General features: G+C 37.5%; 1 protein-coding gene across 1 annotated transcript in view; it reads left to right on the top strand.

The window, feature by feature from the left end:
* Nucleotides 1-27259, top strand: part of ITGA2 (integrin subunit alpha 2) — a 2089078-nt gene that overhangs the window by 936228 nt on the left and 1125591 nt on the right. The window contains exon 4 of the mRNA XM_044064418.1: nucleotides 11515-11606. Within this exon, the coding sequence (XP_043920353.1) occupies nucleotides 11515-11606 (92 nt within the window). The remainder of the gene's footprint in view (nucleotides 1-11514; nucleotides 11607-27259) is intronic.

Raw genomic sequence — 27259 nt, 5'->3', positions numbered from 1 at the left:
AACAGATGCCTTTTTTGTAAGGTGAGAGTGGGATGTTGGGTAGGGGCTGTAGGTCCATTTGGAGAGATGGGTTGGGTGGCCCCAAAGGTGGCTGTGCTGAGGAGTGGACAGGAGAGGCAGCCTGCCCCTTGTGGTGCACCAGGCGGCCCTCAATCTAGTGCCGCTGCCCACCAAACTCTGACCGGATGGCACGGCACAAGAAATCCCAGACCTGACTGCAGGTGACAGGCTCCTGTCCACGCTCGCTCCCAGGTGGGGACAGGCCCCATCCCCTGAGGTAGTTCCACCTGAAGATGGTGCAGGACCAGCGGACAAGGATGGCCCGGGTTGGGTCCCAGACATGCTGGAGCCCGGTGCCATGGCCGGATGAGCTGGGACAGCCTTTTTAAACATGCTATGGTGTTGAGATTTTAAAGAATATGTTGGTTCGTCATGAACAACACATTTCCAGATTAGTTATAACAGAATGCATGGGTGTTCCAATTAGCCCCATAAAACAGATTTGAAACAGTTACATAGCAAAATGAATACATGCATAAATGGAACAATAGTATGCATCGTAACAGCATGCCAGTAACATTGACGGCAACAGGCCACCAACAATAGTATTTGAACAAGATATGTTAACATGCAACCAATCAAATATATGAACAATAATAGAACACACGTCCCATCATTATGTTTGGAGTAAAACATACCCATAGTATATAAATTTTAGTATTGATCCAGATGAGAGGTGGGGGGAGAGACAAAAAGTCCATTAACAACTGCTCAATAATCTATGGGTCTGCCCTGACTTTATGTCTGCCTATGGCCCATAGCTTCTGTAGCACAAACATACCTATTAAACTGGCAGCCTGGAATGGTGACAACTGTGACAACTCTGGGCACATGACTAGAGGGGAGTCGTACATGTCAGGGTTACATGTCTGCCAAAGGAGGGGTACCCTGAACTACTGTTATGTGACATATTTCAACTGGTTTCCTATCTGCGTCCAGGGGTATTGGCAGCAGTGACCACTAGCCATGACAGCGTGACACTTGAGAGACATGTATCAGGAAGAGTGCATGTTGTGTGTACCTATCCTGCTGTCATTTCCAGGCATGTGGTGAGACAGTTGAACAGTTGTATACAGTTTCTTAGTGTACCCTTCATACAGCTACTACCAACATTTCCTTACCTGTACAACCTGTGGAGAAAATATCTGTTAACACTGCTTGACTGTTTTTACATTTATTCCTGATTCCTTGTGTATAGATATGCACACATTTTAGTACAACTCTCTGGATTCGAACCATGTCTGTGTATGCAAAATTAACAACTAAGCTATTTCTCATCACATTGGGCTACTGGGGAACTGTTGTTTTGAGTGTCACTGGTTTCTGCCTAATAGTCTCTTGGTTAGACAGTCTGAACTTGTAATCCTGTGATGCATGCATGACAGATAGTTATTGTACTGTGCATTAATAATTTGGATTACTACCATCTGGAAAGCACAGGTTAAAACAAGGCAGTGCTGGATGGAACATAATTTGAAACCTTACACATTAATATTCAAGGTTCAGGGCTTAGTGCAATATATATTTCACATTTTAGTTATCTTGTTTTACAGCTCCACCATCTACATTTGCTGTGAAGAATCTGTATACATTCTAAATGTCTACAAGAACATACCAGAATAAACACACATTTTTTAGGTAGTTTTATTGCACTTCAGTGTTAGTCTGTCAAACATTTTTATTTATTCAGTTCACACAGTAACAGTATACCTACTAGCAGTAAGCAATGTACTCCTTCTTAGCTATTTGAACAATATACTGCAAAATAGATTTGTACTCACCAGCCTGTCAGCGCAGCCTCAGCAGTCTGTCATCATGGGCTTTGGTTTTCAAAGCCCTCTCTGCTGCAGCTGTAGGGGAAAGAAACGCATTATACATACCTATCACATTCTCAGGGTAGTATTTGCTACAAACTACTTGATAGTGATACTTACTCACTACTGGAGCATTACATGCCCATGCATCTTGGATCCACTGGGCCAAGAGCACCCCCCCTTCTTCTGCTTTAGGTGAGCATAGTGGTGTTGTACCTGCTCACCAGTCCGGGGGATGCCAGTAGCACAGGTGAGATCACATGCGAGACAGTACCAGGCCTCTGTTTTGTATTGTGAGCCCTGGTACTGGCCCTGCAGCAGTCTCTCATCATGGTTTTTGACAAGGAGTCCGGCCATGACCCTGGACTCCTGAATGCTCCAGCACTGTGCCCGAAAACCCTCTCCCTCTCCAATGCCAGGCATGTTCCTGCAGAGATCAAACTAAACAGGTTATGTCTGTATTCCTGCCTGCACAGTTTAAATAAGGCCATATTCCCACCCTTTTCATCATTGGACCATTTTGAAAATGCTGAGCACAGCTTACCAATGCGCAAACCCACTAAGCTGGGTTGAACAGTGCTTAAAGGGGTAATTGCTGAGCACTGGATAACAGTGTGCAAATTCGCTTAGCTGAGCTACCTGCTGCTTAGCAATCACATGTAAGCGATGCTTAAACCTGGTAAGCGTAGCTGGGCATTACTGACCATTGCTCACTTTTCATTAAAAAAAAATATCAGGATAATGGCTTCATTTAGTAGGTGTATATGATTTACTTTACATGACATCCCTCTATGTGCTTTCATTACATTAGCAAGGGGTGTGACTATACTGTATGGGTGATTTCACATAATACATGCACTCACACTTCCATTTTACACCACCTACACTACCCTGGTTGACAAAAAAACAGTTACTACATACTTTAATTAAAAAAAACAATTTTAACACTGCTTTCCCATATAAAAATAACTTGTCTGTCTTGGTACTCAGAACATGAATGCCTGCATGAAAAGACAAGTCTATAACCACTACACTATCTTGATTTTAGAATTTCAGCTGTATATTTCTATTTATCTCCAATGGGATGTTTAAGCAATACTAAGCAGAGGGCCATAATGTGCACACATGCTTAGCTACACTTAAACATTCCTTAGCATGTAAAAAAAATATTTGTTATATTATTATGTTATATAGTGAGTATTGAGGTTTTCTGACAAGTTAATGAGGACTGCAGTCAGGAAATCTTGGCATATATTTGACTTTCAGACTTCTATCCTTTAGACATTTATGCTAATGCATGACCTGTTTTCTATCAACTTTCTAAGTTTGTGAGGGCTGTATTTAATTAGTGTTCCTATTTTTAGTGCTTTGTCCCCCCTTATTTGTGCCTTTCTTCACATGGACTGCTGTCAGGGAATAATGGAATACATTTGACTTTTAGACTTCTATCCTTCAGACATTTATGCTAATGCATGACCTGTTTTCTATCAACTTTCTAAGTGTGTGAGGGCAATATTTAAAAAGTGTCCCTTTTTAGGATATTTCCCCCTATTATTTGTGCCTTTGTTCACATTTAATGCTTTAGCAGGTTGTGAGGTGTCGTACAACACTTTTACAATGCAGGGAGTGTGTCACAAAACCTGTCACGCACCCCCTGCATTGGTTTCCTGCTTTCTTGTGTATTTCAGTGTCCACAGACACTGAAATGATCATTTATTTAATTTCATTCTCCGTAGACACTGAAATACTGGCATAATATTAGAGAAATTCTCTAATATTTTGCCGGATTGGGTTTAGAAAGTGCTGTATGACGCTTTCTGAGTGCAGGTGTCATGTTCATAGTCCGTGTACTACTTCAACACGCCCCCTGCACTCGTTCATGGTTCATGTCCATTTAGCCTAAACAGCAGCACGCCTTCATGAATATGCAAGGTGCGCTGCTGTGGCTACACGGAGACGAACCACTCCATGCAGGAATAGCACTATTCCTGCACGGAGTTTATTGAATCCAATGGACTGTGTTTACTGTGACTTATAAAATTTAGTTTAAGACCTAGGACCTAAAGAATGCTACCACTATAAAAACAGTTTGTGCTAAAGTGTTTGCCAGTTATACTTTTTTCATAACTACTATGATTCCAGAGATATGAACATTTGTTTGAAATTTAAGGACATTATTTGATTCTGTGAAAAGACTTAGGCTCCACCCATTGGAAATTAAAGTGCAAACTTGCTGAGCATTGTAAGGAATAATGAAGTCTGTAACACATGGTATCACCCATTACCATCAGTTCAAAAAACATATTCTAAAAAAAAAACAGATGTAATAGTCTTAAAAAAAAAAAAGACAAGTAGCATTGCTCATTGAAATTGCTATACCCAGTGATTGCAGTGCTTATGTACAGAGTGATACAAAGCCATAAAATACCAGGATTTGTAAGCAGAAACAAGAACAATGTATAAGAAAGATATCCAGACTATTCCACTAGCAGTTGGAGCAACAGGTCCACTAAAATGAATTTACAATCATACTTAAATATGCTACCAACATATGCAACCCCATATGAATCACAGGAGTCATTTTGGGGCATATTGTGGGAGTTAAGTGGTGTAAACTTAACAGCAAAGACTGAAACAATACGAATTTCATGAACTCTAATCATACTCTGAGTTAGGAATGGGGTCCAGTCTTGTCATGGTATGATAAACCTAAAACACTTGGAGAAATTAAAATGAGAGCTAATTAGAATAAACCAGTATTCCTGTCACAGACTATAGCTGATTAGGTGATGCAGTAGCTGAGACTGAGCAGCCAATTTGTTTCATAAGGGAGGCAGTGGCACAGTAGAATAGTGCTCATTTAGTGTAACTGAGGGGTCACTTTTGGGGTATAACAGGAGGTGCTTTTTCCAAATGTCAGAGATGCAGTTTTACTTGCAGAAGTGGTTTATTAGAGGAGAGAATGGATATGTGATGTAACTTGCAAATACTTTGAGCAAATTAAAGAGCAAACTTATCAAAGACATTTCTGACTGGTTCAAGTTTGAGCAAGCAGTAATTCATTGTGTTGTCCAAGTACAGGATATATATATATATATATATATATATATATATATATATATATATATATATATATATATATATATATATTCTAGTTTAAATTCACAGAGGCTGTCATACATAAAGTTGTTCTCTCCAAAAACTGAAGAAAAAAATCAGATAATTTGTAACTGTCTAGGCGAGGTACCCCTACCTCAGTTCCTCCTTATCTTCAAATCATTCTGGGAATTTCAAAGTGAACATAGTTGAGTTCTGTTCTGAAATCTATTTGAGGAGAAGATTTCAGAACCAAAATGGGCTGATTAGTCAGTATTGATAATTTCACTTATGAGAAATATTCCTTTTTCATTAAAAAAAGAATCATAAAAAAGACTAATTCCTGAAGAAATGTCACTTATTCCAGGGGTATGTGTTTGCATAAAATAATGTGGCTGAGTATCTTAGAACAAGGATCTAAGCTGTGTAATCAGCTGGGCATATGACCAGACGTTAAAAGGCAGTGAATATTTGTGGCATGTTGTAGACAAAGTATTACTGCACATTGCTGAAACTCAAAAGAAAGCATGAAGGGACATTTTGAAATAGTGGGTTGCAAAATAAAGTCCCTTAATTTGCCAAATCTTTTGTGAATGGCCTGTTGAAGTTCTGAATGATAGAGTTGTGAAACCCATATTACTAGCTTTTAGAATGTTTTAGTATTCCCCTGAAATTCTCACTTAGAATTATGATACAGCCATACAGTGGAAAGAGTTACATTTTTTGGTAGCGTACATTAGTAATCCTTTGTTGACCTCTTTGCCACTTTATAAATGTCCCATTTAATGGGAAAAATGACCTAAGATGATTTGGAAGGAAATAGTCACAGCTGTGCATTTAGTAGACTTTTACACTGATAATATCCTTTTATAACACCAAAGGGATTGTTTGAAATTTGGAATACTTGGAAAATGGTGATGTAATGAAAATCTGACATCCAGATCTCTCTGTTCATCAAAGGTCATCCTGCTATTGGTTAATTAATTGAATTACGGAGTTCAGTTAGAGCCGTGGATGTATATATAAGGCAAGTGATTTTTCACTATGTAGTCTGATGAAGTTCTGTATTCATTAGGATGAAAGTACTCAATCTGTGTTGTTTTTATGTGTTTTTAACAATAAGTCATCTTGTGTGCGATGTGGAACGGTGAATTATTGGAACCCAGCTGCTTGCATAACATCTTTATTGTGTTTTGAGTTGTACCAGTAACAATTCACTTGGTTTGTTTATGACTGCTGACCATACTACAGTGTTTCTGTAGGTCACAATTAAGGTTGTCCCCTATCACAATAGGTAAACTGACAAGTAAGAAGATAGTTTTGTAAAATGATCTGATCTGTATTAGAGCAATTCTGAGTCAGTGGATGACTGAATAAATATACCCAATATACAGTCACCTGCACGCTTAGATATGCATAGCCCAGGACTGTTGGCTTGAGGGCGTGCGAAACTGATGCTGAAAAGGAGAGGACTCAATTCTGCACCTTGTGGTACACCACTAGTAACCTTTTTGCTTCAGAAGTGGCATCTGATAACTACAGTGATTCTATTAGAAAACCAGTGAGCCATTCACTGCACAACATATGGACTTATAATCAGATTTATAAGTCTGTCAATAGTGTCTGCATAAAGAATAGGCCTTGATCAGATCAAGATATGTTGAAAGTCCTGCACAACCACTGTCTACTGCATAAATGACTTTTTAAAAAAAAAAAAAATAACAAGGTTAAAGAAACAGTACCTACCTTTGTCAAAGCAAATTAACAAGACTCCAGGATTAAGGGATGTTTAATGTCCAGATTAAGAAATTCTGAGGCAATGTGTTCCACATCTTAACATATGGGGCTAGAGGGACTAACGGGTCTATAAATACCAGGGTCTGTGGTTGGACCACCCTTGTGTAATGGCATTACAATGGTAATTTTCCAGGAATTGGGAATATAACCACTAGAGAGGTTTAGATTAAAGTGGTTAAGTAGGGTATTTGATAGGTCATATTTGGTAGTGATAATCAGACAACGTGATATGTTATCAGTACCCAAATAGGGTTGTTAAGTCTTTGTACAAGGGAGTTAGCATTTATAATGTCAATAACTGTTGGAAATGTTGACCATTGGTTACATAGGCTAGCCATTTTATTGATGGATAATTGAAATACCACTGAAGAACAGTGTTGGGATTAATGGGAATTTCATCTAAGGGGTTAAGATAGCTAGTGTGCACCAAACAAGGATACAGAGGGTGTTCTATGGCTGGAAAATGTAATTAAACTTATTTAAGTTGATTTGGACATAAGGAGTTCAAATATGGGATCCCAAGGAATGACATACCTCTCAGCCTGCAAATGTTGAAAATAGGAACAAAGGCCCTTTAAAAATAGGAACATCTAGCTAAAATTCTGGACATGTACTTAACATAAAATTCAAATTCCAAATAGCACATAACCAGTCGTGCTTCCAGTAGGAATACAAGATACTACCTGGACACATATGTTTACAAAACAGAGAAGAAAAAATGATAAAAAATGTAAACGTTATCAAAGACAATGTAAAATCTATAGATGTTAAGGATCTGTATTGCAAAATTCTGCCACACTAGGTCATTTATTTTGCTTCAGAAAAAGTCAGATTTAAGATGTGTCTTCCTTCGTTAAATTATTGTTGCCACTCTTTTGTTGTCATGTAGTTCTGTGTACTAAACAGATTCAAAAGTCACACGTCATGAGTGGGATTCAGAAAACTGTGCAAAGGGTTAAATCCAGCCTGAAAATAGGGACAACACTCCAAAAATATGGATGTCATGTGCAGGGGTAAATCAGGCCAGAAAATAGAGAAGTTACTTCAAAATAGGAACAGTCGAGAGGTCTTATCCTTGACAAGTAATAAATCTCCATCACATTTGCCAGTAGATCTACAGATGTGATAGGTACTATACCCAGGGAATCAATGAGTGTTTTCATTCCTCTGACACCTCATCCCTGTAACTATACATATACGAATGTGTTCAACTTGCAGGAGATCCCCAAGTTTGGGTGTTTTTTTTTTTTTTTTTTTTTTTTTTTTGTTAAGACTCCTGGAAATAACTGGAAATAAGCAGACTTACCTTAATGTATTCCAATTTAGACTTTACTGGGTTGGAATGTCCAGCAGATGAACTCTAGCTTAAAAAGGCAATAGGCTGCAGCAAAAGCATTTGTAGGAGAGGTGCACACCATCCCTGATGAAGGATGAGACTTATCTGTCATCCAATCCCAAGCTAACACACAATGGATCCCTGTAGAATGGCATGAGCTACATATCCAGTTATCAAAGCCAATTGTCGTCTCTTTGAATCATGGCATCATTACAGGTAATGGGATAATTCTACTCAAGACCAGTGTCTTTCCTGCCTTGGACATATACATAGCAAGACCAGTTTTTATCCAGCCTAGAGAAGGTGGTGTCCTTATACTTGACTCACTAATTGCTAAAATATTACTGTGGCTGGATAGAAAGGTATCTTCACTGTCTGGGGTTGTGCAGAGTGAAGGTGGGTGTGTTGCTATGCTGCATATTGGCTGATGTTTCACATTCCTTAGACTGGGAGGCTTAGGCGGTGTTCTGTTGACAAGTTCAGCATAAGATAGTGTAGTGGATGTACTCTGCTATAGGTACGTGTGTGTGTGTGTGTGTGTGTGTGTGTGTGTGTGTGTGTGTGTGTGTGTGTGTGTGTGTGTGTGTGTGTGTGTGCAGCTCTGTGTGTACTGTCAGAAGCTAACCTCCAAGTTCAATAAAAACTTATACCTGTCATATATTGATTAATTATGAGGAAGCAATTAAGAGCTTTCAGTAAATGAGAGGCAGTCCCTGTACTGCCTCAAAATGCCTAGTCATATCAGTCTGGCTGCAAAGGGGGGGGGGCAACAGCTAACTGAGATTCCGTGATGGTCAATGTAGATTTATAGGTTATGAGAAAACAGGATAGCTCAATGCCCTACTGTCTGTATAAAACAGGAGTGGGGATGATAAACTGGAGACCAAAACAGTGATAATATAACATGGCTAAAGTATCTGATATGTGATTACTTTATAATTTGGGCACAGCAGTAGTAATGTTAGTAGGACAGAGGACATTTTATATATATGTGTATGTGTATAAATATATATATATATATATATATATATATATATATATATATATATATATATATATATATATGGTTTACTATTGTTTCTTCAAACGGAAAAAAAAAACATTTTCCATTCAGAAAAACGAATAGTAATACCAAAATGAAAAAAAAACAAATGGTGACAATGTCGAAACAAATGCTCAACGCATTTGACTCGACAATGTTGTCGAAGCCACTATGTGACAGCCGTATAGGTGCTGATGTAAATCAGACTCCTATACAACAAATCACATTTTTGCAGTGGGGCAAGTCCCCCTGCACCCCCCATACCCCCCTACTTATAAATTATAACTTCGAGATCACACTACAGTGGGGATGTGGATGAATTTCCACTCCCCACTATACCGCAATCTCCATGCAGATAGTCGACTTACACTTATGCGAATGCAGTAGTGCATTCGCATAAGTATAGTCGACTATCTGGTTCACAAATGTTTGTGTGCTCTCCATTCTGATTTTCGGCACATTGCAGCTGACAGAATGTCATTTGCACAAACGTATGTAAACCTATATATATATCTATATATATATATATATATATATATATATCTATATCTATATATATATCTATATCTATATATATCTATATCTATATATATATATATATATATATATATATATATATTTATTTATTTATTTTTTGGTGTGTGTGTGTGTGTGTGTGTGTGTGTGTGTGTGTGTGTGTGTGTGTGTGTGTGTGTGTGTGTGTGTGTGTGTATACCTTGCCCAGAATATCAAAAAGCCACACCAAGTCCAAGGTGTAAGAACCCTTTGATATTTTTACCTATTCTGGAAATTCCACTTGAAAAATTAAGAATGAACATTTCAGGTCTACTTATAAATCTGAGTGAAGGCACGGATAGTCACTAAATATACAACAAAATTTCTTTAGGTAGTACCCCTGATAAAGCCCAGAGCAAAAGAACTAGTACTGTTTTTTTTTTTCTAGAATAAGAATTCCCTGGGAAATTCTTACTGAATAAGGCACCCCATTCATGTTCATAGGTGTACATGAAATTTGTCAATTTTTAGAAGTGAAAAAGCTAAGGGCATATTTGTGCCACCCTCATACAAATTGGTTACTTGAGTTCTTCTATTTGGATGCTTGGTTGTTTATACACACACACATAGAAATTCGCTTATTTATTTTATTTATTTTACATTTGGTAACCGGGAAAGTCCGACTTGGAATGAGCCAATTTTCAGCGGAGGCCCGGGGAGAAATGCTGCAGACACGTCTTTGTAACATTGGAGGAAACCGGATCACCCAGAGGAAACCCACACGAATGCAGGGAGGACATGTAGACTCCACACAGAAGGCACCCCAGCAGAGAATTGAACCGGAGGTGCTTCAACGAAGTATTAGTTTAAGGGTGCACACACTTAACCAGCTTATTGCACATTTTATTTTGATATTTTTCCCCCTAACAGATTTGTTTGTTTTCAATTTATTGTACAGGTTGTAGGTCACATTAAAGGTGGGAAAAGCTTTGAAATGATTTATTGTGGTCTCATTTTTTTTACATCACAGTAAACTGGCATTTTAACAGGGTGTGTAAACTTTTATACCCACTGTGTGTGTGTATATTTTTATATATATATATATATATATATATATATATATATATATATATATATATAAATAAAATAAAAAAGGGAAATCTAATTTTATAGATACAATTACTCTTGATATCAACATATGAATTATTAAAATAGACCATTCCCAAAACGTCTTATGTTATACGCACACTCGCACACATATATATGGGTCTAATTTAAACGATCGACGTTTCAGAATGCCGAACATCAGAAGATCAAAATTAGATGGTTGACGGCCTGAAACATGGAAGGTTGGATAGTGCAGAAAGACTGTGTGTGATTGCAGCACAGTAAGGATCAGGGAATTTGCGCTTTTATCTACTGTAGTGTGATGTTGGAGTTGTTTTATATAATTAGTACAGAGAGGGGACACAAATACAGCATTTGGTGTTTATTTCAGTTTTTCAACATTTCAGAATGTGTGTCATCTGGTCTTGATCTGATGATTAACATTCTGAAACTTCCATCATATAAATTAGATCCCTATATTTAAACACATGTACTAACATATATACATACATGTGTGTGGGAACCCACATGAACGGGTGTATATATAGTCACACACATATGATTTAGTTCTTGGCTACACTGACTTTGTCACTTCCATAGCAAAAATATTACTACAGCCTTTTTCAACAATTTTATAAATTTAGTTAAAAACTCATGCAAAGAATTTTTGCATTTAGACATATTTTTAATATCACTAAAATGTGCTGGACAAGTTGAATGAATCTGCAAAACATCAGTCATTTTGTGTATATATTTTTTTCTTTTAGCTGGAACTACAATTGCCAGTGTGAATGAAGTGAAGACAAACATGAGCCTTGGTCTGACCCTAGTTAGAAATTCCAAAACAGGAGGAGTTTTGGTAAGCATGATATCATGGTTTGCATTTTAAATAGTTTGCATGTAAATTTTGTTTTAAGTCTTTATCATTAGAAGTGAGCAAACACAGACATAAAATACAATTCTTGTTCCTCTGTGAAATTTATGTGTTGGTATTCTGAGTTGTTAGTAAGAACCTTGGCATATGACTGCAGTAATGAGTGTGCCATTAGTTGTAGTGTACATTTGAAAATCATGATAATGCAAAACCTTTTATTCTATTAATTTATTAGTTTGTAAGAGTGATATTTAAAAAGTGTCACTATATTGGGACATTTGTCCCCCCATTATTTATGTCCTTGTCCACATTTCTTGCTGTAAGAGGTTGGGAGGTATGCATACTGGTGAAGTATTTTTTTAATATATTTTTATTCATTTTCAAACAAAAAGAATCATATGTACAGTTTTTATGACATTTAAATATGCTGGTGAAATACTAAAGGAAAACTCTACCTTTTCTGAGCTTTTTTAACACCTCAAAATCACTCTGACTGCTTCTTATAGAATTTTAATATGTTTTATGCAAAATAGCTGTCAATGGGGCTTGGCATTATCAGCAGGATCTTATTTTTCTTCAAGCCTTTCTTTCCCATAATCCATTTCAAGTCTGCCTTATATGAGTCATGCTACATATAAGGAAGTAGTGGTATATTCCCATTCCATTGAAATATAATGGGACAGTGTCAGTCACTGTCATCTTGTATACTGTATGTAACAGGACTGCTTCTTTTATTTCTTGAATTGCCTCATTTGTTAATATCTCAGGGCTTGTTTTACAGTACACTAAGGAATTACACATCAGTAACCAAAATAGCTGCTAAATTGCAGGCCTTTGCTCAAAGTATAGAAGCCCAGAAATTGTAGTTTTATTGGTCATTTTGGGCTAATTTCTATCTCTTTTTATCTTTCTTATGTAAAACTGTATTTGTGCATTTTTGCGCCTTTGTATCAGCTCAGCAAGATCCTACCAGGTGTCCTGCAGAGTCCTACAGCACCAGAGAGAGAATAGAGAGACTTTGGAGTGTTTAAGTACCTTTTTTCTGTTTTTTCTTGCTGTTCATTGTTAATTCCACCTAAACACTCAGTTTCTGTTATTTACTGATACTCTAGAAGCTCGTTTTCAACTGCATTTGCACTTATTTACTGCCTGCACTTTAAAAAAGTCATTTTTGTTGTATATTGCATTATTTAATTGTATTTGGCTTCGCACTCAAGTGTGATAGCCGTTTCTATATCTTAAAAGTGTTTTTTTTCTGTTGTATCGGCTATATTTTTGAAAAATAAATAAATAAATAAATAAATAATCTACCTATTTCCCGCCTTTCTAAGCTAGAAAAGTCTGGTTTCAGATATTTGCCTGGACTGTGTTTAAGCTTCTGTGTTGCCCATATCCTTACTTGGATAGAAGGAAGTTACTCTGTTCACCAGTGAGAATGGGGAGCTTTGAACAGCCTACCTGTCCTTGGAGGAGTGGTTTCAGCCCAGAAATTGTAGTTTTATTGGCCATTTTGGGCTAATTTCTACCTCTTTTATCTTTCTGATATAAAAACGATTTGCATAGTTTTGATAGCGCAGTGGCAGTAAGCTAGGGTTAAACTATCCGGCTCCACAAAGTCTGCTCTTCAGTTTTTCCCTTAGTACTAGTCAGTTCTTCCAGTTTTAGCACTCAAATCAGCTGCCGGACTAACACTTGCTCAAAAAGAGACAGAAGCACTAATAAACTGTAGTACTCGATCCCCAACATTTGTTTGTAGGGAACAGTCAAATTACTCTCCCCCACCAGCTCAACAAGAAAAAAGTTCCTCAATCCATTCAGGCATGTCCAAAGGTCAGTTCCCAGTGTATTCTCCTGTTCACCTGATGAATGGGCATCCTGAGGCAATGTCCCTGTAGTACTTCAGCACTGTTTACCTGCCCTATGCTGTAAGAATAGAATGTATGTCAGCCCAACACTATGGTCATACATTTATTTTATCAAATTATGAACTTTGTCTGACTTGATAACTTTTTATAAAGCTTTGCTGTTTACTACCACTAGTAGGCATTTACATTCTCCTGCACAATTGATTTGAACTGTATATACTATAGCCCATTTGCTGGCTGTACTTGATACAACTGAGTTTTTTTTGTCCTTTTAACATTTACTTGCAAACAGATTATCAGTGACATCTATGCACAATTGTGGCATTTTATGACAATTATTAAATAGTGTTGCCTGTAAACATTTTAACAATTATGTTTTAATAACAATGATGCTTTAGAAAAACTCAAGCTACTTTTCTGGCAATCAGTCTTGTTTATCTTATCTTTCCAGCATTTCCTGTAACTATTCATTCAGTCTAGGAAGGTCTTAGCTCACATTTCATACTCTGTAAACTATAGTTAATTCTTTTGGCATTTTTCCTTTAATGTGATTGTGATTTGCATAACTATGCATTTATACAACATAAATAGACATCATTTTACAATTACCTTACATGGATTTCAGTATTTTTTTTTATTTAACTATTTAACTGTCCCGCCATTAATTTTACAAAAACTGTTTGAATAATACCATCTGTGATTTTATTTATTTTTAAAATTCAGAACTTTAACTGTTTGGTGTTACTATATAATTATAAACAAATTGTAAAAAACAAAATAGATATTAGTTTAACCAACACATTTATATTTATATTATTTATATTTGCTGTTGTCTGCCTTATTGTAACAGATGTACTCTAGATGAAAAAAACACACATGCATGTCTGTCTTGTATCTGTATATCTTTATACAAGCATGTCAGTCTTGTGACTTTAAATTTTTACTCATCTATTTTTATTTAATTTTATATATTATAATACACTAGAACAGTTTTGTTTACCTTTTGACTATGCTAATGAATTGCATTCATATGATTTACTTTACTGTAGTACTGATAGATGTCTTGCTTTAACTGAATGAAAGTAAAACATTTAAGAATGATTTGTCCTATCATCCTACCATGTATGTTTAACCATTTTCAAAACATAAACATATTATAAAATATATTTCTTTTGCACAGATTAACTGTGTATGCAGGAAGTTCCCAGTCTTTGTCAGTTCAGCTAATTTATTTCCTTTATCCTGCAACTGCAGTTGAATAGTTTCCTGTAATATTGTATGGTCTTTCTGACATTCTTTAGTAAGCTGTTCTGCTGAATTTGAAACTCCTATGCACTTTTGAAAAGATGTATGTATAACTTGTCTAAGCTTCCTGAACTCATTGTGTCTGTCTTTTAGAAGTTTATTACATTCCTGTGTAACAAAATGTACTATGGGTTCTATCAGTAACTGATTTGACTCACATGTGGTGACAGGACATAACTGTTCAACATCAGAATGTAATGGAAACACTTTACCCTTAGTTAATTCTTCAGATCTGTCTTTACAGTCTATTTTTTTAGCAATATGATGCAATATTATTTTATGACATAATACACAAAATGCAGTTTTTGTTGAATCACACAATAAACATTTGTCATATTTCACATGATTTTCTTTGAGATACCAGTCAAATATTGTAATACATTTGCATAATGCCTTACTATCAACCTGCCCTAATAAGGGTTTACATTTACTAATGTGCTGCGTATACCAACATAGCAATTTACTAAAGTTTGGTTTACTCCTGCATGAATTATAAATAATATCCATACTATCTAGTAATATACAACCTGTCTAGGAATACAGAAACTATATATGAATATACAACCTGTCTTAAGAATATAAAAACTCTCTTAAGAATATACAAACTGTTTTAACATCATCCACACTAAATATGTGACACAGAAAAAAGTCTTACCAGTTAGCAAGAAAACAGGTGATCAGGCTGCTATTGCAGATGGCTGGAAATTTTTCAAAGTCACTTGAGAAGCTGGGAAAGCACAACAGGCAGTGGACTGATGGGCTAGTGGATATCCCCCTTTTCTTTAGTGAAATTATGGCACTGCGACTGGAACTTCTGTCTCACTCCGGATGTAGACGTCTAAAAAACATTACTACTGCAAGCTGCATAAACTGGAATACTTCTGTTCAGAATTGACACATACGTACAAATGTTAGTTACTGCAATTTAACTGAAGTGACCCTCTGCAGGGCTTACCATCACTCCTCCTGTGTTTGAATGTAGATTGTAGGTTCAAATGCAGACTAGCTTGCCATTGAAAAATTATATGGTGCTAGTCACTCAGCTGCCTCGCCATTGAAAAAATATTATATATCAAAGTCTGATTATATTTGCATTCACAATCTGTTGCATACAGAAACTTGCAGAATATACACTGATGAGAGAATATACTTTGCAGCACTTGTCTTTAAGAGCAGTAACCAATAACTTTTATAATAAATAAAACTAGACAAACGTTGCAGCTTAAAAGTACTGTTCCAACTTTACTTCTCATATAGTACAGATGATGTGAGAGATATAACATTTACCTCAGAACACCAAATGTGTTCCTACCATATCCCTAAACAACTGGATTTATACAGCTCTTTATATACTCTTTTTAAACATATTTTGGAGAATTGCTTATCCTGTAGAAACAATACTAAACTTCCTTGTTTAACAATGTCTTGTAAGAGACCAGCTTTTCTGACAGTGTGAATATCCTGTAACAGTGTCCTGATGTCCATGTAGAAAAACATATTTTTGAGGAAACACATTGTCCTGTATTCTATTTGGATCTTTGTATAAAACACATGTTCTTATGTCAATGCTGATAAGCATATCCTGTTTTTTATGAAGAAAAACATATTTTTGAGAAAACACATTGTCCTGTATTCTATTTGAATCTGTGTATAGAAACATGTGTTCTTATGTCAATGCTGATAAGCATATCCTGTTTTTTATGAAGAAAAACATATTTTGAGAAAACACATTGTCAGAGATCAGCTTTTCTGACAGTGTGAACATCCTGTATTTTATTTGGATCTTTGTAAAACATCTGTTCTTGTGCCATCCTGTTTTTCCATGCAGAATAACATGTCATTGTTCTTTAAAAGCAGATTTTGCATTTTTGTTATTGCATATATCATGCCTTGAGTCTGTAAGGGAATAATGTCCATTCAGCAGATTCCTTTTCCAAGCCATGGTCATTTAGTATGACTGCTGATCACATTTTACTTAAACTTTGTTTCTGCATTTAAGCAAGCCTTTTCTTTCAGCATATTTACAACATAATTAATTTCAGATTTATATTCATAAAATCTAACAGTTTTTTTTTTTCTAGAATAAGAATTCCCTGGGAAATTCTTACTGAATAAGGCACCCCATTCATGTTCATAGGTGTACATGAAATTTGTCAATTTTTAGAAGTGAAAAAGCTAAGGGCATATTTGTGCCACCCTCATACAAATTGGCTACTTGAGTTCTTCTATTTGGATGCTTGGTTGTTTATACACACACACATAGAAATTCGCTTATTTATTTTATTTATTTTACATTTGGTAACCGGGAAAGTCCGACTTGGAATGAGCCAATTTTCAGCGGAGGCCCGGGGAGAAATGCTGCAGACACGTCTTTGTAACATTGGAGGAAACCGGATCACCCAGAGGAAACCCACACGAATGCAGGGAGGACATGTAGACTCCACACAGAAGGCACCCCAGCAGAGAATTGAACCGGAGGTGCTTCAACGAAGTATTAGTTTAAGGGTGCACACACTTAAGCAACCAGCTTATTGCACATTTTTTATTTTTTATATTTTTCCCCCTAACAGATTTGTTTGTTTTCAATTTATTGTACAGGTTGTAGGTCACATTAAAGGTGGGAAAAGCTTTGAAATGATTTATTGTGGTCTCATTTTTTTTACATCACAGTAAACTGGCATTTTAACAGGGGTGTGTAAACTTTTTATACCCACTGTGTGTGTGTATATTTTTATATATATATATATATATATATATATATATATATATATATATATATATATATATAAATAAAATAAAAAAGGGAAATCTAATTTTATAGATACAATTACTCTTGATATCAACATATGAATTATTAAAATAGACCATTCCCAAAACGTCTTATGTTATACGCACACTCGCACACATATATATGGATCTAATTTAAACGATCGACGTTTCAGAATGCCGAACATCAGAAGATCAAAATTAGATGGTTGACGGCCTGAAACATGGAAGGTTGGATAGTGCAGAAAGACTGTGTGTGATTGCAGCACAGTAAGGATCAGGGAATTTGCGCTTTTACCTACTGTAGTGTGATGTTGGAGTTGTTTTATATAATTAGTACAGAGAGGGGACACAAATACAGCATTTGGTGTTTATTTCAGTTTTTCAACATTTCAGAATGTGTGTCATCTGGTCTTGATCTGATGATTAACATTCTGAAAATTCCATCATATAAATTAGATCCCTATATTTAAACACATGTACTAACATATATACATACATGTGTGTGGGAACCCACACATGAACGGGTGTATATATAGTCACACACATATGATTTAGTTCTTGGCTACACTGACTTTGTCACTTCCATAGCAAAAATATTACTACAGCCTTTTTCAACAATTTTATAAATTTAGTTAAAAACTCATGCAAAGAATTTTTTGCATTTAGACATATTTTTTTAATATCACTAAAATGTGCTGGACAAGTTGAATGAATCTGCAAAAACATCAGTCATTTTGTGTATATATTTTTTTCTTTTAGCTGGAACTACAATTGCCAGTGTGAATGAAGTGAAGACAAACATGAGCCTTGGTCTGACCCTAGTTAGAAATTCCAAAACAGGAGGAGTTTTGGTAAGCATGATATCATGGTTTGCATTTTTAAATAGTTTGCATGTAAATTTTGTTTTAAGTCTTTATCATTAGAAGTGAGCAAACACAGACATAAAATACAATTCTTGTTCCTCTGTGAAATTTATGTGTTGGTATTCTGAGTTGTTAGTAAGAACCTTGGCATATGACTGCAGTAATGAGTGTGCCATTAGTTGTAGTGTACATTTGAAAATCATGATAATGCAAAACCTTTTATTCTATTAATTTATTAGTTTGTAAGAGTGATATTTAAAAAGTGTCACTATATTGGGACATTTGTCCCACCATCATTTATGTCCTTGTCCACATTTCTTGCTGTAAGAGGTTGGGAGGTATGCATACTGGTGAAGTATTTTTTTAATATATTTTTATTCATTTTCAAACAAAAAGAATCATATGTACAGTTTTTATGACATTGAAATATGCTGGTGAAGTACTAAAGGAAAACTCTACCTTTTCTGAGCTTTTTTAACACCTCAAAATCACTCTGACTGCTTCTTATAGAATTTGAATATGTTTTATGCAAAATAGCTGTCAATGGGGCTTGGCATTATCAACAGGATCTTATTTTTCTTCAAGCCTTTCTTTCCCATAATCCATTTCAAGTCTGCCTTATATGAGTCATGCTACATATAAGGAAGTAGTGGTATATTCCCATTCCATTGAAATATAATGGGACAGTGTCAGTCACTGTCATCTTGTATACTGTATGTAACAGGACTGCTTCTTTTATTTCTTGAATTGCCCTCATTTGTTAATATCTCAGGGCTTGTTTTACAGTACACTAAGGAATTACACATCAGCAACCAAAATAGCTGCTAAATTGCAGGCCTTTGCTCAAAGTATCTTTTTGTAGACCAAGAAGCCCAGAAATTGTAGTTTTATTGGTCATTTTGGGCTAATTTCTATCTCTTTTATCTTTCTTATGTAAAAACTGCATTTGTGCATTTTTTTGCGCTTGTATCAGCTCAGCAAGATCCTACCAGGTGTCCTGCAGAGTCCTACAGCACCAGAGAGAGAATAGAGAGACTTTGGAGTGTTTAAGTACCTTTTTTCTGTTTTTTCTTGCTGTTCATTGTTAATTCCACCTAAACACTCAGTTTCTGTTATTTACTGATACTCTAGAAGCTCGTTTTCAACTGCATTTGCACTTATTTACTGCCTGCACTTTAAAAAAGTCATTTTTGTTGTATATTGCATTATTTAATTGTATTTGGCTTTGCACTCAAGTGTGATAGCCGTTTCTATATCTTAAAAGTGTTTTTTTTCTGTTGTATCGGCTATATTTTTGAAAAAAAAACAAAAAAATAAATAAATAATCTACCTATTTCCCGCCTTTCTAAGCTAGAAAAGACTGGTTTCAGATATTTGCCTGGACTGTGTTTAAGCTTCTGTGTTGCCCATATCCTTACTTGGATAGAAGGAAGTTACTCTGTTCACCAGTGAGAATGGGGAGCTTTGAACAGCCTACCTGTCCTTGGAGGAGTGGTTTCAGCCCAGAAATTGTAGTTTTATTGGCCATTTTGGGCTAATTTCTACCTCTTTTATCTTTCTGATATAAAAAACGCATTTGCACAGTTTTGCGCATAGCGCAGTGGCAGTAAGCTAGGGTTAAACTATCCCCGGCTCCACAAAGTCTGCTCTTCAGTTTTTCCCTTAGTACTAGTCAGTTCTTCCAGTTTTAGCACTCAAATCAGGGTTTTCGGACTAACACTTGCTCAAAAAGAGACAGAAGCACTAATAAACTGTAGTACTCGATCCCCAACATTTGTTTGTAGGGAACAGTCAAATTACTCTCCCCCACCAGCTCAACAAGAAAAAAGTTCCTCAATCCATTCAGGCATGTCCAAAGGTCAGTTCCCAGTGTATTCTCCTGTTCACCTGATGAATGTGGGCATCCTGAGGCAATGTCACAACTGCCTCATGTACACAGACAATCCTCTCCTTGTACCACATGACACCAAAATCTGCGAGAGATGCACTTACACAGCCAAACTTGAGGTAAAGCTCTCTCCAGCCACGAATGAAATAGACAGTCAAGAGGAGAAGGTAACAACCTGCAACATCTCACTCACCACACATAGACCCACCGCACCTGCAACTGTAAACCCCACACATAGATACACAAAAACATACTCAGAGGCTCTAAATAAAAATCTGCGGAAACAACAGTGACCTCCAAAGCAGACATGCAAGCAACCTCCATCCACAAACACACCTCAACCAACACATAACCTCCAAAACCAGTGTTCCACACAACCACAGCCCATAAGGCATAAAATCATACCTAACACACTTGTAATAGGGGACTCCATAGACAGGCACACTGATGTCCCACTCACCAGATTGGACAAAGAGAAGGTTACTCTCAGCTTCTTGTCGGGCACCCGAATCTGCCACATCACACAGGCACTCAGGTCACTCCATAACACGTTCAAATATGAGTCTGTCATTGTCCATGTTGGTGTGAATGACCTGAGACGTACCTCCCTGGACTACATGAAAAGAGACATAGAACATCTCTCTGATCATGTAACCAAGGCATGTATGACCCTAGCCCTGAGTAGCATCTTACCTTCACCAAGAATGATACCTCAGTACAAGGAAAAAAATTATAAATTTCAACAATTGGCTAAGCTTCTGGTGTCATTCAAAGGGGATCCAGTATCTGTCTGCCTGGGATAACATGCTCGACAAGCCACGATGCTTTGCCAGAGATGGCTTGCACCTGTCAGCCCTGGGATTCAGGATACTGGACAAGGCTCTTGCCACCTCCATAGTGCCTTTTTTAGGCAAGGCTCAAAAAACAAACCCACCACCGTAATAAGTGCCAGTGACAAAACACTGAGGGTAATGCTGCTCAACGCCAGGAGTTTAAACTTCAAAATGCACTCACTTGAGGCCCTTCTCAAAATGGAGAACATTGATATTTGTGCATTAACTGACACCTGGCCCAGGGCTCAAGTGAGCACCCCAGCGATTCCAGGCTAAAACTCATACCACACATTTCGGCCACAAAACCTGGACCAAAACACCAAGGGAGGAGGCGTATCCATATTCATCAAGGATAACCACACCTCCAGACTAGTTGCAAAGTATGATGCCTCAGAGATCATCCAAGTGCAACTGACAATGGGCAAAACTGCAATCCAGAGTGTAACTTGCTACAGATCACCATCCCTGCCCCAACACCTCCACTCCTCATTCCTCGAGGTACTGAAAAACATGAGGGTCCAACCAAACACCATAATATTCATTTACCCAAACATCAACTGAGAAAACTACTCAAGCACTAATACCTTTGCTCAATGCTTCCTGGAATATATTAACTCAAATGCCCTGGACCAGCTTATCAACACCCCTACAAGGGGCAACAATATACTGGACCTGGTCATCACCAACATGGGGGACAAGTGCTCCACACCCAAGGTAAATCCCTCGTTGGTTAGATCAGACCATAAACTCATCACCCTCGATATCCACATACCACCCCCCCCCCAAGGAAACCACAGTGAAAAACTTCTCCAAAGCAAACTTTATGCTGTTTAAAACGGAGGTGGCAAACTTCATCACCCCTATACAGAATGACAACTTGGTCGAATCTGCTGTAGCCTACACAAAAGCACTCTACAAGCACTTATATGAGTGCATAGACCATGCTATTCTGAACAGAACCAAGACCAGTTCCAAAAGGGAACCAGTCTGGTGGACCCCGGCCATAAACAAGCTCTATAATAGAAGGAAGAAATTATTACAAAAAAAGAGTAAAACCTCAGGAATGGAGGAGATCCCTGACCAACCTTAGCAAAAAGCTAAGCTCCCTTATAAAATCCTCAAAGGCAAGCTTTGAAAGAAAAATCACAACGGACACCAAAGACAACCACAAAGATTTTTTTGGCTATATCAAGAACCTAAATGGCAACTCTCAGATCTGTTCTGAGCTACAGCATAATGGTTCAAAATTCACTGAGCCAACTGATATTGCCAATATACTGACAGATAGGTTCAGTGCAAACTTTACTCCACCCTCACCCCCTAAAGGGCCCATATCTATACCAGAAGATTGCACTGCCCCCATAATCACGGACACCCAGGTGAAAATGGCACTTTCTAAAGCAAAGAACACAGCATCCATGGGACCAGACAGCATCCTAGGCTGCATGATACATGAACTCCAAAATGAACTAATCCCTCACCTGAATACCATGTTCAACCACAGCCTCTCCTCAGGCTATGTGCCCACTGAGTGGCACACAGCAACGGTTGTTCCATTTCACAAAGGAGGAGCCACCACTGACCCCAGGAACTATTGCCCCATAATCCTGATGAGCCTCGTCTGTAAGGCCATGGAGCACATCATCAGGGAACTCATAAACAACAACATTGGGAACATACAAACTCTAGACCCTACCCAGTTTGGTTTTGTAAAGGGCAGGTCATGTCTCCTAAACCTGGTTGACTTCTTCGAGATGGTCACCAAAGCAATCGATGAGGGAAAGGTGATCCACATGGTATACCCTGACCTTGCAAAAGCCTTTGATACTATTCCCCACTCAGGAATTATAGACAAACTCACTAACCTAAATATCACCCCTACATCACAATATGGGTTGCTAACTGGCTCACAGACAGAACCCATACAGTGAAAATAAGAAACGCTAGGTCCAACTACAAACCTGTGACAAGTGGAGTACCCAGGGCTCAGTCTTGGGACCTCTCCTGTTCGGTATTTACTTCTCCAAGCAAACACAGAGGGACTATAGCTAACAAAGTTCGCAGATGACTGCAAACTGGGCGCCATAACTGAGACTCCTGCTGATGTAGATATCCTTCAAAAGGGGCTCACTGAAACAGATACATGGTGCCAAAAGCATGGCCTCAAGCTAAATGCCAAAAAGTGCATCGTCATCCCCTTTGGGAAAAACCAAGTATTTACAAATTGCCACGTAGGTGGTAGCTCACTTAACACAGAGAGTGTGATAAGAGACCTAGGGACCCAGGTGGATAGTAACCTCTCCTTCGATAACCACATCGCTAAAGTGGTTAGAAAATCCTTCTACATGGTCCACCTTATCATGAAGGGGTTTGCATCTAGAAAAAGGGAAGTTATTGTCCCCCTCTACTCATCACTCATTAGACCCATCATTGAGTACAATGCCCCATTCGGGATGTACCTTACTAGACACCTGCAACAACTGGAGAGGCCTCAAAAATGCCTCACCAAGAGGATAACAGGCCTAAAACATATGCCCTATGCCACCAGGCTAAAAAAACTTCAACTGTACTCGGTTGCATACCGGCTGCTCAGAGGTGATCTCTGCCTGACATACAAGGCTATGTCTAACCCCGAATTGCTGGAAATGCTCCACCTAAGGAAAAAACAATCTACCCGAGCTACACGCTCTAGGGACCTAAACCTGACCTCAACAATAAACAGGACTTGTTGGAGGGATAGATTCGTGTCCCAGAGACTCCCCTTGCTCTGGAATAAGGTCCCCATATATGTGAGGCAGAGCTCCTCATTAGCGCTCTTCAAGAAGAATCTTGATGAGTGGATGGAAATCAGGAAATTCACCCTGGGAATCACTTCTGTGGCTCTGCTCAACAGAGGTGCAGGTAACTAAACAACTTGGGAGGCGCAAGTCGAAATAGTTTGGCTAGGCTTAATTATGCCCTTAAGGACAATAGCCTAGTACCTACCTATGAACGTATGAACCTATAAGATGAATTGACAGCCCCTCCCCCTACACTTTGGTAAATGTGCTGATGCTTCACAAGAATTACAAAGAAAAAAAACTTTTCTCTATATGTCACCGACATCTTTGATACTACATTCAAGTCATCTTAAAATGCAACATGGTTCTGATTCAGCTGCAGCAACTGTATTCTCCAACCATGTAACCCAGGAACAATGCATGCATTTTTGACAGGACAGCAGCACGTCCTAAGTCTTAGCATTGCATCCACATGCATCTGCAAGAGTTCTCCATGGTGATTTACCTTGAAGAGTGACTAGTACAGTGAACATAGTATCATCTCAAAGGTAACAAGCTCCCCACTTACAAAGCATGGAAGTACTATTGAGCAAGAGGTCAAACATCTTATTTGTAACCTTATTTTATGTATATGTTAAAATTGGTGTTAAATAAGGAGCTTTTCTCCCCGGGCCTCTTCTAAAAAAATATTTTATCCTAATTGGACTTTCCCAGTAAGCAAAGGTAAATAAATGCATTTTCCTGGAAAGTCTGCTTGTTTAATACATCATTGCTCAGGAGCTTTCTTATAAAAATGTTTTCAAAAGAATGAATTAATACATTTTGGCTTTTGCTTGCTTACAAATACATTGTAATGAATTACTCTTGGGATTGCCTTGCTGGGGTTGTTTTTATCATTCTGATTTTGTAGCAAGCACATTCATTGGTAAGTTATTTACTTCTTTTATGGCTAGCAGATTCAAAGCCTATTTTCAAGCTTACAGAATCAATGTGTATACTGAGTTGCTTTGCAGCAAAGTGAACATTCTGATAAATGTTTCCATTTGTATTCATGTGTGCGTGAGTGTGTGTGTGCGTGCGTGTGTGCGTGCGTGCGTGTGTGTGTGTGTGTGTGTGTGTGTGTGTGTGTGTGTGTGTGTGTGTGTGTGTGTGTGTGTGTGTTTGCCATCCTGTGCTGAGGTCTTCCAGTCAGGTCATTCCACATATTAAAGTTTCTATAATTACTTGCATAAACTGTGCTGTAGTTAGGTAGCTGATAAGTCAGTTAGTTAACTGATTAGATTCAAATTTAATTTTCAGGGGGTGATCCAAACTTGTATTTTTAAATGAAAAGTGGCACTATAGTCAAATGAAGGCCAGATCAGCATAGAAATATAAATAAACAATTATCCACAGAAGAATCAAAAGTCCCCTGACAGATAGTCAAACATTTAAACACTCGTGGAGAATGCATTTATTCACTCTTGAAAGATAAAACTAGCAGCACAACCAAAATATTTCACATACATTAAAGACTTTGGTAAAGTGGCCTGTGAACACCTCTGTACTTGTTAGAAGCAGGGCTATTCAAAATCACAGCTCACATAGTGCACAATACATTTGTTAAGGGAAATGAAGAAACATTTCTGCAACAGGACTATGGTGACAAAATGCAAAGAGCGACTGAAACGTAGAGCCCTCAACCTGTTCTTAGGTTCACAGGTAAGTACTAGGCTAGCTGACCTTGTGGGCCATATTAAGCCTAGCTAACTCCCCTGTTGGTGCAAGACTGGCATTACCTGTCCCATGACTTATAATTATATATTGCTCCTAGTGAGAATAGCTGGGATCAATACCATCAATATTTTGAGGGAACCTATGCATGGGATAAATCGTTTAGGAGATGGATCTCTCCATTAGTAGTACGGGGGAAGTCCTGGGATACATTTCCTGTTTCCCATCCATAGGACCAAGTTGTGCTTGAATATAGACAGGGATGAGCTTTGTTTTACATGGATGGGGAGTCTGTTCCTGAGTTGCAATATATTTTGCAAGATATACCTTTCCCTCTGAACTGTTTATATTTATGTTGCAGAAGAGGTTTAGATCCCCAGACTGAGTATGTCCGATGCAATGTGACTTGCTGACATACTGTAAATCCATCAGTGTTGGGTTGAAGATGCCTTATATGCAAGACACAGGTCACCTATCAGCAGTCTGTATGATACTGAGTAAAGTGACAGTGCTTTGAGTAGGTCCGTGTAGGACATATTGTTATGTCCTTGTATCCTTTTAGCATTCCAGTTGTTGCATGTGTCTTGACAGATACATGCCAAAGGAAACATTATACTCAATAATTAGCCTAATGAGGGCTGAGTAAAGGTGGACAATGACATCCCTAGATCTAGACACATTTCCTTTGTTCATAAGCTGTGCAGTATAAAAGGACTTTCTTATGACAATGGACACATGTCGGTTTAAAGTTAGGTCACTCCGCATAAGTTACTAAATCCTGAACAACTGGGTCAACTCTTAGGACCATCATGTCAATGTCATAGTTCCCTGGGCTAGATGACTTCCCAATAGATAAGGTAATATATCTGTTGGCATTTTGTTTCAGTCCATGATTTTGGCACCAGTTATTTATTTGGGTAAACCTTCCTGTAGGATGGCTAAGTCATTTGGGGATTCATTGACTGTTCATACATACCTGTCATCTGCAAACTTAGTCAGAGCCCTTTGGTATTGGCTTTTATTTCAGTGGAGTAGATGTCAAAGAGGAGAGGTCCCATCTGTGAGTCAGTTGGTAATCCAGTAAGTGTTCACGCAAGAGATGGGGCCAAGCCAAACATAATGAGAGACAAAGACCAAAAAAAATAGAGACAATTTTTATTTATACTGAAAAAACAACAGCCACTAATCCCCAGATGCCTTTGTTGCAGAAAAGCAAGAATCCTATAACAAAAAACCAACACAGGCAAAGCTCCAGGTTCACAAACAGTCTTTTAATAAAAACACACAAGCGTTTTCACCAAATGTTTCTTCAGGTGTAACATAAAAACTGAGTACCTAAGGCACCATATTTAACTTTTAACCTAAGGTCACATGACACAATTAATTCCAACTTAAAGGTACACATCCTGGAATCCATTCACAAACATAAAAAAATATATATATAAGGTTAATGCAACAAATATATATCTATAAATATATATATATATATATATATATATATATATATATATGAAACATACATCATTCTAAGGACAAATACACATATATTTGAACACAAAAATAGCATAAAAGTAAAAATAAAAATAAAAAACATAAATATATGTATGTTTATGGAAGTATAT

This window comes from Protopterus annectens, chromosome 2.part2 (assembly GCF_019279795.1).
Source record: "Protopterus annectens isolate FY-2018-M chromosome 2.part2, PAN1.0, whole genome shotgun sequence".
In the NCBI taxonomy this organism is placed as follows: Eukaryota; Metazoa; Chordata; order Ceratodontiformes; family Protopteridae; genus Protopterus; species Protopterus annectens.
This window is presented reverse-complemented; position numbering and strand designations above follow the sequence as displayed.